The sequence below is a fragment of the Heptranchias perlo genome, chromosome 39 (genome assembly GCF_035084215.1).
Source record: "Heptranchias perlo isolate sHepPer1 chromosome 39, sHepPer1.hap1, whole genome shotgun sequence".
Lineage (NCBI taxonomy): Eukaryota > Metazoa > Chordata > Chondrichthyes > Hexanchiformes > Hexanchidae > Heptranchias > Heptranchias perlo.
This window is the reverse complement of record NC_090363.1, coordinates 3,816,373-3,829,925: the sequence shown is the minus strand read 5'-3', so window position 1 is coordinate 3,829,925 and position 13,553 is coordinate 3,816,373. Positions and strand designations below refer to the sequence as shown.

At 45.5% G+C, this 13,553-nt stretch overlaps 1 protein-coding gene across 3 annotated transcripts; it reads left to right on the top strand.

Annotated features, from left to right (window-relative positions):
* Positions 1–247: 247 nt before the first annotated feature.
* Positions 248–10,991, top strand: LOC137305100 (zinc-binding protein A33-like). 3 transcript variants are annotated; one of them, XM_067973884.1, is made up of 7 exons: positions 248–514; positions 795–1,366; positions 1,456–1,551; positions 1,637–1,870; positions 4,659–4,681; positions 4,777–4,892; positions 8,853–10,991. In XM_067973884.1, exons 2-7 carry the CDS (start codon positions 959–961, stop codon positions 9,401–9,403), a joined length of 1,428 nt encoding a protein of 475 aa, XP_067829985.1. In that variant the 5' UTR covers positions 248–514; positions 795–958; the 3' UTR covers positions 9,404–10,991. The 3 variants fall into 3 exon arrangements, with proteins under 3 accessions (XP_067829985.1, XP_067829986.1, XP_067829984.1); XM_067973885.1 differs by lacking the exons at positions 248–514; positions 8,853–10,991 and adding an exon at positions 2,261–2,414 and having other exon boundaries at positions 550–1,366; positions 4,777–4,862; XM_067973883.1 differs by lacking the exon at positions 248–514 and having other exon boundaries at positions 563–1,366.
* The last annotated feature ends 2,562 nt before the right edge of the window (positions 10,992–13,553 follow it).

The window sequence follows — 13,553 nt, the reverse complement described above, 5'->3', positions numbered from 1 at the left end:
GTGATTACACTTTTTTTAAAAGTACTTAATTGGCTGTAAAGAGCTTTGGGACATCCTGAGGTCATCAAAAGCACTTCATAGATGCAAGTTCTTCTTTCTGTTGATTTCAAAGAAAAAATCTACCTGATATTGGATACGAAGACAGGATTGGAACATGATAGCTCATCACACAAAATTTATGGAATAGAACGATTTCTGTCAAATCGGCATTGACCTCTCCTCTCCCCTCCTCCTTTTCCCTCTCAGTTTTCCCAGCCTGAGTAAAATGCCCGTTTGTCTCTCAGTCTGATGATGGGAGCAGCCCGAAACGTCACTTTGTAAATGCGATATTATTTCATCCTGATGTGAACAGCACTTCCAGGGACGAGAGAGAGAGAGAGAGAGATCTCTGACTGGGAACCGGGTCTCAATCCACCCACAGAAACAAGACACCAGCAGTTTGAATCAGGAAGTACTGAAACTGATCATAACTTCCAGACAGCTCCTTACCATTTATGGAACTTTGTGTTTTAGTGTGAGCGGCTACAATCATTAACTCAATTCAGTTTATTGATCTATATCTTACACCGTGTTTCACCAGAGGGTTTACAGACGGCAGTGAATTCAGTCCGGGGCGAAGTGCAATGGAATCTCGATCCCCGCCCATCTCCGCCTCCTCCCTCCCTCTCTCCAATTACTCTCCCCCTCTCTGCCTCCTCCCACTGCCCACCTTCCATGTACCCTGCCCCTCCCTGCCTCTTTCAATTATCTCCCCCTCCGTCCTCTAACACTGTTTGTCCTTTATACTGTTCTAGATTTTGTCTCCCTGTGTAAAAGTCGATGGGACATGGATTAGTTTATAAGAATTTCCTGAGTATTGCAGTGAACTTCATCAGGAAATCGCTGGTCTGAAGGTGTTCGGCAGCTCAGTAACATCGAAAATGAAAGGGGTTTGAATGAGGAAGTGCTGAGACTGAACATGGCTTCCAGGCAGCAGGCTGAGAGTTGGACCGAGGAGGCAATTTGCCCCATTTGTCTTGATTTCTTCACCGATCCGGTTATACTGGAGTGTGGGCACAACTTCTGCCGCTCCTGTATCACACAGTGTTGGGGAAAGGAGATAAACTCCTGCCCGGAATGTAGAGAGGAGTTTCCGGAAAGAAACCTCAGGGTTAATCGGGCCTTAGCGAGTCTGGCCGAGAAAGCTCGAAAATTAAACCTGAATCGGAAAGAGAAGGAAAATAAACTTCACTGTGAGGAACATCAGGAAGAACTGAAGCTGTTTTGTGAAACTGACAAGAAATTGATCTGTCTTATTTGTAGAGATTCGCGGGAACACAAATCTCACAACTTCATGCCGATTAAAGAAGCTGTTGAAATGTACAAGGTAAAATGGAACAGATTTGATCAGCTGATTATTTTATCACATTTTCATGGTCTAACACTTTATTCTGTGATTTTCTATCCCAATCCCAGGATCAGCTGAAATCTTCCTTAGATTCTCTCACAGGGAAGAAAACGGCGGTTCTCGAAACGGAACAGAAACAAAAACAGAAGATTTCCGAAGTTAGGGTAAGGTCTCCCAGTGCTGATTTTCTTGGATTTCGGTTAGTTTTGTCCCTTTATACATTATTATTTTTCACATTTCATTTTGTAGAAACAGTCGAACTGTCTGCAGACCCGCATCACATCCGAGTTTGCTAAAATGCACCAGATTCTCACTGAGAAAGAGCAGCGTTTAATCAGAGATCTCAGGAAACAAGAGGGGAAGATTCTAGAAACAATGAAGAAAAATCTGCGAGAAATTCAAGAGAATTTAAATTCAATTCAGGAGAAGCTCTCAAAGTTGCAAAAACAGATGGAGCAAAAAGACGGACTGATATTTCTGAAGGTGAGGATTATATTTCAGTTTAGTTCAGTGAAAGTCCACACAGTCACAAAATGATGGGCGAGAATTTTGAAATAAATGTAACATTTCCCAAATAATTCGAAACTGATTTGAACCGATCGATTGTTTTGTGTATTCTGCGCTGGATCTGCTATTGTCACCGAACTAATCGGCCTCCCACAATATCTACAGAATCCCGGGAATACCTACAACCCCCCCGGGAATGAGTTGCCCTGATCTTCACACTTAGCTTGTAATTATTTCTGTGTTCCCCAAGTTTAATATTTTCCTGGAATTCACAGTTCCAGTCACATGATGTGAGTGTGTGGGTGTGTCTGGGATGGTGGGTGTGAGAGTCACTGGGGAAAAAAATTGGATAAGGTCTATTTTCAGGCATGGGCAGCGCGATCCGCTATTAACCTGCACCCAATGGCCCCTGCACAGGCAGGACAAGACTTTCATCCGGCCTCAGTACTCACCTTCAAGCAGCTTTGGAAATCAGCCTTGACAGGAGGATTCAATGCAACTTGCATTTTCCACCAGCAGGGTAAGTCCCAATCTCTTAAAGGGAGGATGTCTCCTAAAATCTCTTAAAGGTAGCCGGTATCTATTTGCTAAAAATAAAAGTCTGCAGTCTGCACGGAGTCTGAACAGTGTTCAGAAATCGCAAATATAAAACACAGAAGCAGGACCTGTCCCTATGTTTACACACTGATGAGTTATGTTAAAACATTGAAGAAAGGTTGCACACTACTAAATCCCACATCCTCCAATCTGCACACCAGACCTCACCAATCTCCTGATCTGAGTTGGTACCAGGCCTGCGAGAGTGCATGCACCAAGGTTCTCTGATGATGCACAAGAGACCTTGGTCCAAGAGGTGGACAGAAGGAGGGACATCCTATCTCCACAGGGTTGGGGGGGGCGGGGGGGTGCAAGAGGCCCTCCAGACATATGCCCAAAAGGCAGTGGGATGCAGTAGGGGATGAAGTCAATTCCAGGCACACAGCATCATGAACATGGATGCAGTGCAGGAAGAAGTTCAATGCTTTGACACGAGTGGTCAAGGTGATTGAGGTCAACTGTCAAGCAGCGTCTCCTACCAACTGCACCACTAGCTGCACCCACTGCTCCATGCACTACACCCCCATCACCCACATACTGACAAGCTCTTTCCATCAGTACTCAATTTTTCCAATCAGATACTTCCTCTCACCCTTACACATTACCACTGGTGCAAGCCGCCCTCCCACAACTCACAGGCCACACACACTGCCAGCTATTCAACCATGGCAGGCACATCACCCAGACACACGTCCCGCTTTCTTGCAGAAGCAGGTGGCACATAACAGGAGGCAGCAAGTGGCAGTGACATTTAGCCCCTCGAGCCTGTTCTGCCATTCAATGGTGGACCTGTGACCTAACTCCATATCCCTCATTACCCTTGGTTCACAGAAATCTATCAATCTCAGATTTAGAATTCACAACTGAGCTCGCATCAACTGCCGTTGGCAGAATAGCGTTCCAAACTTCTCCCACCCTTTGCGCGTAGAAGCGTTTCCTGACTTCACTCCTGCACGTCCTGGCTCTAAATGTTAGGCTATGTCCCCACGTTCTAGTATTGAAGTCTAGGAGACCTCCAAAAACAGTTACAAATGTATTGGCAGCCAGAAGCAATAATCCAGCCACTAACTGTAAATCCTGCATGGTCCCTTTAAATAGCCATAGGGGGGGTCCTCCAGGTACTCTCAGACACGTTCAGATGATCGTGGTTAAGACTCTGCGTTGAGTTGAGCGTTAAGTGCCAAAATGGTGTCTATTGCTTTAAATCAGCGTTGCACACTGATTGCAACCATTTTCTCCTTACTTTACATGCTTCTGGTGTTCAGTATTTGTGCATGCTCCAACGCCTATACCAGGATGGTGTCTCGCGCACGTCACGCTGGAAATGGGCGTGCGCAGCCAAGATGCCATCTTGGTTGTTCGTGGGGCCACGTTGCGCCATAACAACGGGCACTACACGGCCCAATTTAGCGCCCACTGTGTCTGAATGGGACTGATGTTGATTTCCAGTACCTGTTCCACAAATCAGATTTTCAACTGTATCCCTGTTTCTATCAGATGGATTTAATAATTTTGGTGTAAGTTCTGCTGTCTGTTTTTCAAATATATCCTACATAGAATTTTACAGTACATAAACAGGCCATTCAGCCCAACTGGTCTATGCCGGTGTTTATGATCCACACGAGTCTCCTCCACCCTACTTCATCTCACCCTATCAGCATAACATTCCATTCCTTTCTCCCTCATGTACTTATCAAGCTTCCCCTTAAATGCATAGGTGCTATTTGCCTCAACCACTCCTTGTGTTAGCGAGTTCCACATTCTCACCATTCTCTGGGTAAAGAAGTTTCTGCTGAATTCCTTAGTGGATTTATTAGTGACTATCTTTTTCTTATGGCGCCTGGCATTGGAATCCCCCACAAGTGGAAACATGTTTTTTACATCTACCCTATCGAACACCTTCATAATTTTAAAGACCTCTATCAGGTCACCTCTCAATCTTCTTGTTCAGTCTTTCCTGATTGTTTTACCCTCTCAGTTCTGGTGGAATTCTTGTGACATTCTCCAGTGCTTCTATATCCTTTTTTATAATACCCTCTTTCTTTCCCAGTGTCGGCAGCAGTGAGAATTTAGAATTATCAGCAACTTCTAACAAATTGGGTGTAATTTCTGCTGTCAGGATATAGTCAGTCTCTGTCAGCTCAGATTTGTGTTTTATTTATTTCAGGAGGAAACTTGTGGGAAGAGGAGGTAGGAAATGCTCTTTACTGAAACTGCACAGTTTGGCAAAATAACTCAGAAATATGTTTATGGTCAATTTATAACCAACTGTTTGAAATTTACAGGATTAGCAAGGACAATCAAGTACTTTCATTAGCAGATGCCGCCCTGTCTATCGAAAAATTCACCGGCCCTTTACAGTACACAGTGTGGAGAGAAATGCTGGATGCCATTAATCCTGGTAAAATTCATACAGGTTCCTTTGTCCTGATTTATAACTCATTTTTATGTTTAAATCGGTGGTGGGGAAAGTTTTAGAGACAATAATCAGGGACAAAATTAATTGGCACTTGGAAAAGTACGGGCTAATAAATGAAGGTTAGCACCGATTTGTTAAAGGAAAACTGTGTTTGATTAACTTGATTGAGTTCTTTGATGAAGTAACGGAGAGTGTTGATGAGGGTAGTGCGGTTGATGTTGTCTCCATGGACTTTCAAAAGACATTCGATAAAGTACCACATAATAGACTTGTTAGCAAAATTGAAGTCCTTGGGATAAAAGGGACAGTGGCAGTGTGGATACAAAATTGGCTAAGGGACAGAAAGCAGAGAGTAGTGGTGAACGGTTGTTTTTCAGACTGGAGGGAAGTATACCGTGGTGTTCCCCAGGGGTCAGTATTAGGACCACTGCTCTTCTTGATATATATTAAAGACCTGGACTTGGGTATACAGGGTATAATTTCACAGTTTGCAGAGGACATGAAACTCAGGAATGTAGCAAACAATGTGAAGGATAGCAACAGATTTCAGGAGGACATGACATACTGGTGAAATGGGCAAATGGAATTTAATGTGGAGAAGTGTGAAGTGATACATTTTGGTGGCAAGAATGAGAAGAGGCAATATAAACTAAATAGTACAATTTTAAAGGGAGTGCAGGAACAGGGAAACCGGGGCGGGGGCAGGGGAGTGGTGGGTGTATGTACACAAATCTTTGAAGGTGGCAGGACAAGTTGGGAAGACTGTTACAAAAACATATGGGACCCAGAGCTTTATTAATAGAGACATACAGTACAAAAGCAAGGAAGTTAAACTTTTATAAAACACTGGTTAGGCCTCAGCTGGAGTATTGAGATCAATTCTGGCCACCACACTTTAGGAAGGATGTCAAGGCCTTAGAGATGGTGCAGAGGAGATTTACTAGAATGGTACCAGGGATGAGGGACTTCAATCACGTGGATAATCTAGGGAAGCTGGGGTTGTTCTCCTTGGTAATAAAAACAGAAAATGCAGGAAATACCCAGCAAGTCAGGCAGCATCAAACTGTCGAAAGGTCTTCAACCTGAAACGTTAACTCTGTTTCTTTCTCCACAGAAGCTGCCTCACTTGCTGAGTATTTCCAGAATTTTCTGTTTTTATTTCAGATTTCTTGCATCCGCAGTGTTTTGCTTCTGATTTAGTGTTGTTCTCCTTAGAGCAGACAAAGTTAAGAGGAGATTTGATAGAGGTGTTCAAAATCATGAACTGTTTTGACAGAGTAAATAAGGAGAAACTGTTTCCAGTGGCAGGAGGGTCGGTAACCAGAGGACACAGATTTAAGGTGATTGGCAAAAGAACCAGAGGCGACATGAGGAAACATTTTTTTATGCACGGAGTTGTTATGATCTGGAATTTTTTTTTTTATTCGTTCATGGGATGTGGGCATCGCTAGCGAGGCTGGCATTTATTGCCCATCCCTAATTGCCCTTGAGAAGGTGGTGGTGAGCCGCCTTCTTGAACCGCTGCAGTCCGCGTAGTGAAGGTTCTCCCACAGTGCTGTTAGGAAGGGAGTTCCAGGATTTTGACGCAGCGACGATGAAGGAACGGCGATATATTTCCAAGTTGGGATGGTGTGTGACTTGGAGGGGAACGTGCAGGTGGTGCTGTTCCCATGTACCTGCTGCTCTTCTAGGTGGTAGAGGTCGTGGGTTTGGGAGGTGCTGTCGAAGAAGCCTTGGTGAGTTGCGGCAGTGCATCCTGTGGATAGTGCACACTGCAGCCACAGTGCACCGGTGGTGGAGGGAGTGAATGTTTAGGGTGGTGAATGGGATGCCAATCAAGCGGGCTGCTTTGTCTTGGATGGTGTCGAGCTTCCTGAGTGTTGTTGGAGCTGCACTCATCCAGGCAAGTGAAGAGTATTCCATCACACTCCTGACTTGTGCCTTGTAGATGGTGGAAAGGCTTTGGGGAGTCAGGAGGTGAGTCACTCGCTCTTGTAGCCTGAAAGGGTGGTGGAAGCAGATTCAATGGTATATTTCGAAACGGTATTGGATATATACTTGAAGGGAAAAAATTTACAGGGCTATGGGAAAGAGCAGGGGAGTGGTTCTAATTTGATAGCTCTTTGAAAGAGCCGGCACAGACACACTCGGTCAAATGGCCTCCTTCTGTGCCAAAACATACCTTGATACGATGATAATAAGTCAAATTATAACAAAGAGAATATCTTTAGGACCTAAGTAGTTGCAAAGGATCGGATTAAAAATGGTACTGAATGGAATTAAAGAGAACCACTGCCTCCAGAAACCTGCAATACTTTGCAAACTTCAGCAAGAGGCAATTCCCAACAACCCTTTCCTCCTCCACAATACGACATCCTCCTGATGTATCTCCACCTTGTGTGCCAGGCTCATGTCCATGACCAAGATTGGGACACGAAGCAAGAGGAGACCTGGGAACGAGGTTTTGCCTGGCCGTTGAGGGAGGAGGAGTGGCGAGGGGTATGGAGTCAACTGGTGCTCACTGCGGACATGGGGAGCAAGCACTGGATTGCAACCCACTTCCTGAAAGTGTCACCAAGGCTTATTCTCTCAATTGTCTTGAGAAAACATTCCACTTGCCCGAGACAAATGTCTTTTATAGGAACATAGGAACTGGAGTAGGCCATTCAGCCCCTCGTGCCTGCTCCGCCATTTGATAAGATCATGGCTGATCTGTGATCTAACTCCATATACCTGCCTTTGGCCCATATCCCTTAATACCCTTAATATGCATCAAGGGAGAGTATCAAGGGAGAGGTATGACAGTGGGGCATCACATTGAATAGCCTCTGGTGTTATACCTCCACATGCAGCTCCCTATGAAGCCTGTTTGTTTGCATGGACCAGGCCGGAGGTGTGTGGAGGTTAAGACCTTGGTTAATATTTTCTAGTCAATATTGAGGAGGGATTTAGTTTTCTACCATGAGCACTTAACGTGGTGACCTTTCTGTTCATATGTATTAACAGGCTTGTGACTAAGTTAAGTGTGTTTCACTCGGAGGGGAGTAAACTCTGTGATTGGGGCTTTGTAAAACTCGGTAGGGGTGTTATTAGCTGGTGTGGGACCAGGTCATTACTTTGCCCCCAAATTACTCCGACTGCTTGTCCTCATGCCCTGTATCCGCTTGGAGCTTGACCCGTTGGGAGTGAAGATCACAGTTCGGGTCTCCACTCATGGTTACTGTGTTGTCCATACGTGGGGCGAGTGTGAGGAATGCTGATGTGGGGAACGCGGGGTTGTTCCAGTTTTGCTTGCGTTCCTGGGCAGATCGAGTTGTGGGCCGCAGCTTCTTTGTCCCTCTTACTTTTTCTACTTTTCCCCCTTGAATTATTTATTATTGGCCCTTTTCCTCCCTCCCTCTGCGGGTTCTGTTCTTGTTCCCATTCCCTCTGATGAGTTTAGTTTCTTTCCGTTCTCCCTTTCTGCAGCAGTTGCCCTCTTTTGTTCTTTTACTCTTTTCCTTCCCTTCTTTCTTTCCCCTTGGTATCTGTATCTTCCCCCTCTCCCCTCAGCGATCCCGTTGATTGGTGATGTGGGGGTATCAGGGGTGACGCCTTCAGGCCGAGATTGTGCCTCCAAACCACGTCGGAGCCTCTTGGCGCCGGTTCCTTGTGAATCTCTAAAGGCCCCTGGGTCACTGTGCAGGGGCTGAGAGCCGCAGGGGACTGGGTGACCACGGGGTTCCTTGCAGCGGGTCATGATCGAAGTGTCCACCTGAGGTCAGAGCGGTTCCAGGAGCGTAAACCCCCGGGTGGGAGCAGATTCCAATAACAGAACCTGGAGCCCTTTAAACACACCGGAGGTCCCAGGAATCCCCCGAGTGGGCACTTTAAACAGGAAAGTGTTTGAATAAATCACAGCAAGAAACTGAATCACTGACTGTTATTTTCACTCTCCCCCAGCTCCAGCCTCTCTGACTCTGGATCCGAAGACAAACCATCCCGGGCTCATCGTGTCTGAGGACCGGACCAGTGTGAGACTCGGAGACAAACAGCAGCGGCTCCCTGACACCCCGGAGAGGTTTGATCTCTGGCCCTGTGTCCTGGGATCGGAGGGATTCACATCAAGGAGACATTACTGGGAGGTGGAGGTGGGGGACAAGACTTGGTGGCGTGTGGGAGTGGCCCGAGAGTCTGCCGAGAGGAAAGGGGGAATCGGCCTGAATCCTCAGTCCGGATACTGGGTTGTACGGCTGTTACCTGGAAGACGCTATTTTGCCGCCACCTCCCCCTCACGGACCCCCCTCACCCCGAGTGTGGATCCCCGGAAGATCGGGGTGTACCTGGACTATGAGGGCGGACAGGTGTCATTTTACAATGCGGACAACATGTCCCATCTCCACACTTTCACCCACACTTTCACCGAGAGACTCTTTCCGATCTTCAGTCCGGGATGGAATAATGACGGTAAAAACTCAGCACCGCTGACAATCTTCGGGGTTAAAGGTCACTGACCGGTCCATCCCATAATCCCACACCGCCTCCTGCCTCCTGCCAGCTGCAAACTGCTGGCCGTCGGCCCCAGTGGTGCGGATGGTGCAAATGTCACCTGAGGTCAGGACGGGTACAACCGAGTGACAATGTCTTGTTGGTGATATTTGTTTGTTTAATCGGTGCAGTGGAACAAACTCATGGCAACTGGTCCAGAGATTCCAGTAAAATTAAATTAAAAAACCTCAAGAACATCGAGAATCATCGGGGCGCAGAGACAGAGAATTAAAACATGGGCAGTGCTCCCTCAGTACTGCCCTGAAGTGTCAGCCTGGATTATGTGCTCAAGTCTGTGGAGTGGAAGAGAGGCAAGAGTGTTCCCACTGAGTGAAGGCTGTCAGTGAGTCAAGGCACACTCTGTGAATGGTGCTGAAATAGCTGAGGAGAAAGCTGGAAGAGACCCAGGAGAGTAAACGCAATGTAATTATGGCCAAACAATGCAGAGCATCAATCAACAAGCTAATAGGATGTTGAACTACCCGATGTCTAGAGGGGGCAACCAGAGCGGCTGTAGCAAAGGCTGGTTTTGTGGAGTCTGGAGGAGCGTTCCTGCTCCTCCCAGTCCCACAGTAATGAAGGGGAACTTTCCTTTGGGATCCTCTTTGGCCGGGGTGGCAGCTGATAGTGCTCGGAGTGTGCACAGTACACGCTCTGCTCAGTTCAGTCAAAAATGGCAATCGGGGTTGTGTGCACATCTAGAGAAGCTGGGGGTGTTCTCCTTAGAGTAGAGAAGCTTTCGGAGGAATTTCGTAGAAGTGTTCAAAATCATGAAAGGTTTTGATAGAGTAAATAAGGAGAAACTGTTTCCAGTGGCAGAAGGGTCAGAAACCAGAGGACACATTTAAAATAAATGGCAAAAGAACCAGTTTCAAGATGGGGAGAATTTTTTTTTACGCAGCAAGTTGTTATGATCTGGAATTCACTGCCTGGCAGGGTGGTGGAAGCAGATTCGATAGTAACTTTCAAAAGGGAATTGGATAAGTACTTGAAGGGGAAAATTTTGCAGGGCAATGGGGAAAGAGCAGGAGAGTGGGACTAATTGGATGGCTCTTTCAAAGAGCCATCACAGGCATGATGGACCAAATGGCCTCCTGCGCTGTATGATTCTATCTATATGACCCTGATTTGCATTTTAAATGGGCCTACCACCTGACTCAGGGCTGCACCGGCCATCCAACGGTCGGTCTGGGGAAATATTGCCTTGGCCACAGCAACGAGGCGGCACGTCACTGCCCACCATTTTTGGGGGCACTAACGCCTTGTTTCCACCAGCGGGAGGCCTGAAAATTCATTCCAAAGTGTCATCAAAACGTGACGTGACGTTCCAGATAGTGTAATGGAGACAAAAACCCTGGAATAATTTAAGAAACAATTCAATGCTACAATGGGAGGATGTTAAGATCTCTCTGGATGGATGGATCATGAGGGGCAGAATGGCCTTCCTCGTCTGTAATTATCTTGAAATCTTGTTTTAGTTCCCGTGTGTGTTTCCAAATGTCAGTGGGACTAATTTCATGTCATTGTCCATAATAAAATGTAACTTTCCAGATGTATTTTGTTTCTGTCATTGTCCCAGCAAGAATATCGCAGAGTTGATACTTTTGCAATCACCTTGATATGATTGATCTTGCTACCACTAGCCTGACAATCTATTAAGCACAGAACACTCTCAGTGTCAGCGAAGGTCTGTGTTTATTAGATTAGAAAGCAGTTTATCAGTGGAGGAGGTAATGCCTGCTCTTTACATAAGTTTTATGCAGCTCAATAATTTACTGAAACATTTATTTTCCCATTTTATAATGCCATCTACGTCATATTAATAAAGTTGATGACCATGACTATATGTTGTCATTAGTCTACCCCTTGTAAGAGCATGGGAAATAAAACTTTAAATCCCAAATATTCAAAAATATGTCTACATTTCTCCAAGAGGGCCATCAGTTTAGCTTTATGAAGCTGCCTGAACACCACCAATGAAGTAACCTCTGGTGCACTGCAAAGTCCTTTGTGTTGTAATTGTTTAACGTCCTGCATATTGTAATGTTCAGTGCACTGCAGGTGCGTTAGCAGGGAGGGGGCGTGTTCAGGCTGTTCAAACACATCTGAAATTTCTATTTTTTTTAAGTATATCGGACCGCTCCTTCTTTGGAAAGAACGTGCCTTCGATCACTTGATAGAACAAAGAAACAAGCATCCATTGCGAGTCAGTTCTGCAATTTGACCAGAGGAAACCCATTAGTTGGGCTTGTGCTTCTAAATGTTCACTGTGATATTGCAGTGAATAGTAGTGAAGTTATTGATAGACTCGTAACCAGCACTTGGACTTCCTGCTTTGGAGTTTTTGTCTGACGAGACTTTTTTCTTTTCATTTGCTTTATTTGAATTGTTAAATTAATGGAAGTAATAAAGGTGGTGAGACTGCTCTAAAACCACATGGACCCTCATTAGATGCAAATTCATTAAGAACAAAATAAAAATCAATGAAGGAATTCTGGGGGTGAAATTGGTCTTGGGCGGTAGTGTAAAATCGACTTCAATGGAAAAGGAAATCGGGCGGGTGTAAAACGGGCGGCTGATTCACGATCACCTGTTTTACGCTCCTGTCCAAGACCAATATCGCCCCCGTTCAGTCTGGTTTCCCGGGAGCGATATCAACTTGAGGTGAAATTTGCGGAGGTCCCTCACACGCTGCGCCCGGCTGATCACAACATTGCGGGCGGACTGCCCACGATTTCCCTCCCACTCATATCACTTGATGAAAAACCGCGGGCAATGAAAGAGCAATTTTCTGATAAGCTGCCCGGACCATGTGAGGCTCTGCCAGTTACACATGGCCTCATAAAATTCCACCCTGGCTCTTTACACCGCTGGTGACATCCTGAATTTCCAGTAAAGTATGTACCTGACCAAACATAAATATACTTGGGACATCTACACAGAGGGAAATAAAAATAAAACAGAGTAAGAAGTGATCTGGGATAAATTCTGAGGACAGTTCCACCTGTGAAAAGCAGCCTCTTGGTAATTTAATTTTCTCACTTTATTTGCTTCACTAAAAAGGTTTTCATGTTCTTTTTGGATAAAATTGTTTTTGTTGGTGAACTGGAGACCAGTAAACATGAAATTAATAACCATTTCCAAGACCGGAGTAATAAAATAATAAAAACAAACAGCTGGAAATACACAGGTCGGTCATCACATGTGGAGAGAGAAGACAGGTTGACATTTTGGGTATACACCCTGCATCGGAACTGGGAACTGAAAGATCAGTGAGGGCCTCTGTGGGGCTGGGGGAAAGGAGGAGGGGAGAGAAAAAACAAATAGATGGTCAATTGTAGGGAGGAAGTTACCGGGTAGAATGAGGTGTGCAGTGCAGGGACCTGGTGACCTTCCTGCCTGTAATGTTGCTCCACAGGTGATGGTGACCCTCCATCGCCGTGTTGGAGATGATTCCAGGTGATGGGTGAAGATATCACAGTGGAATCAGATGGTAACTGGTGGGACCTGGTGACAAGATATTTTCAGAAGACCTTTTCAGGCAGACCGATGACTGAATGTAACCAGCACAACACCTGGATCTGTCTGTTCTTGTGGCAAAATTCCAAAGTCGAATGTCTCTTATGTCTTTTTCGGTGAGAAATGTAGATGTGAAAGGGAGGAAATCGGGCTTGGACCAGAAGAAGTTTCCTTGAATGAACAATTCATGAGCTTGTTTTGTAACCCATCTACGTGAGATAAAAGCATGAAAATAAAAAATACACGGCGAGTGACAATGGTGTTGTCAATAGTGGTTTCAATCCTAACCCCTCAGTCTAACAAATATCCACTAACCCTAAATCGTGCAGTGTCAATAGCGTGATGCAGGGCCGTGTTGTGGTGTCAATATAAACAAAAAGGTACAATTCTAAAGGAGATGCAGGAACAGAGAGGCCTGGGGATATATGAGCGCAAATCTTTAAAGGTGGCAGGGCAGCTTGAGAAAGCAGTTAAAAAAGCTTACGAGATCCTGGACTTTATAAATAGAGGCACAGAATACAAAAGCAAGGAAGTCATGATGAACCTTTATAAAACACTGGTTAGGCCTCAGCTGGAGTATTGTGTTCAATTCTTGGC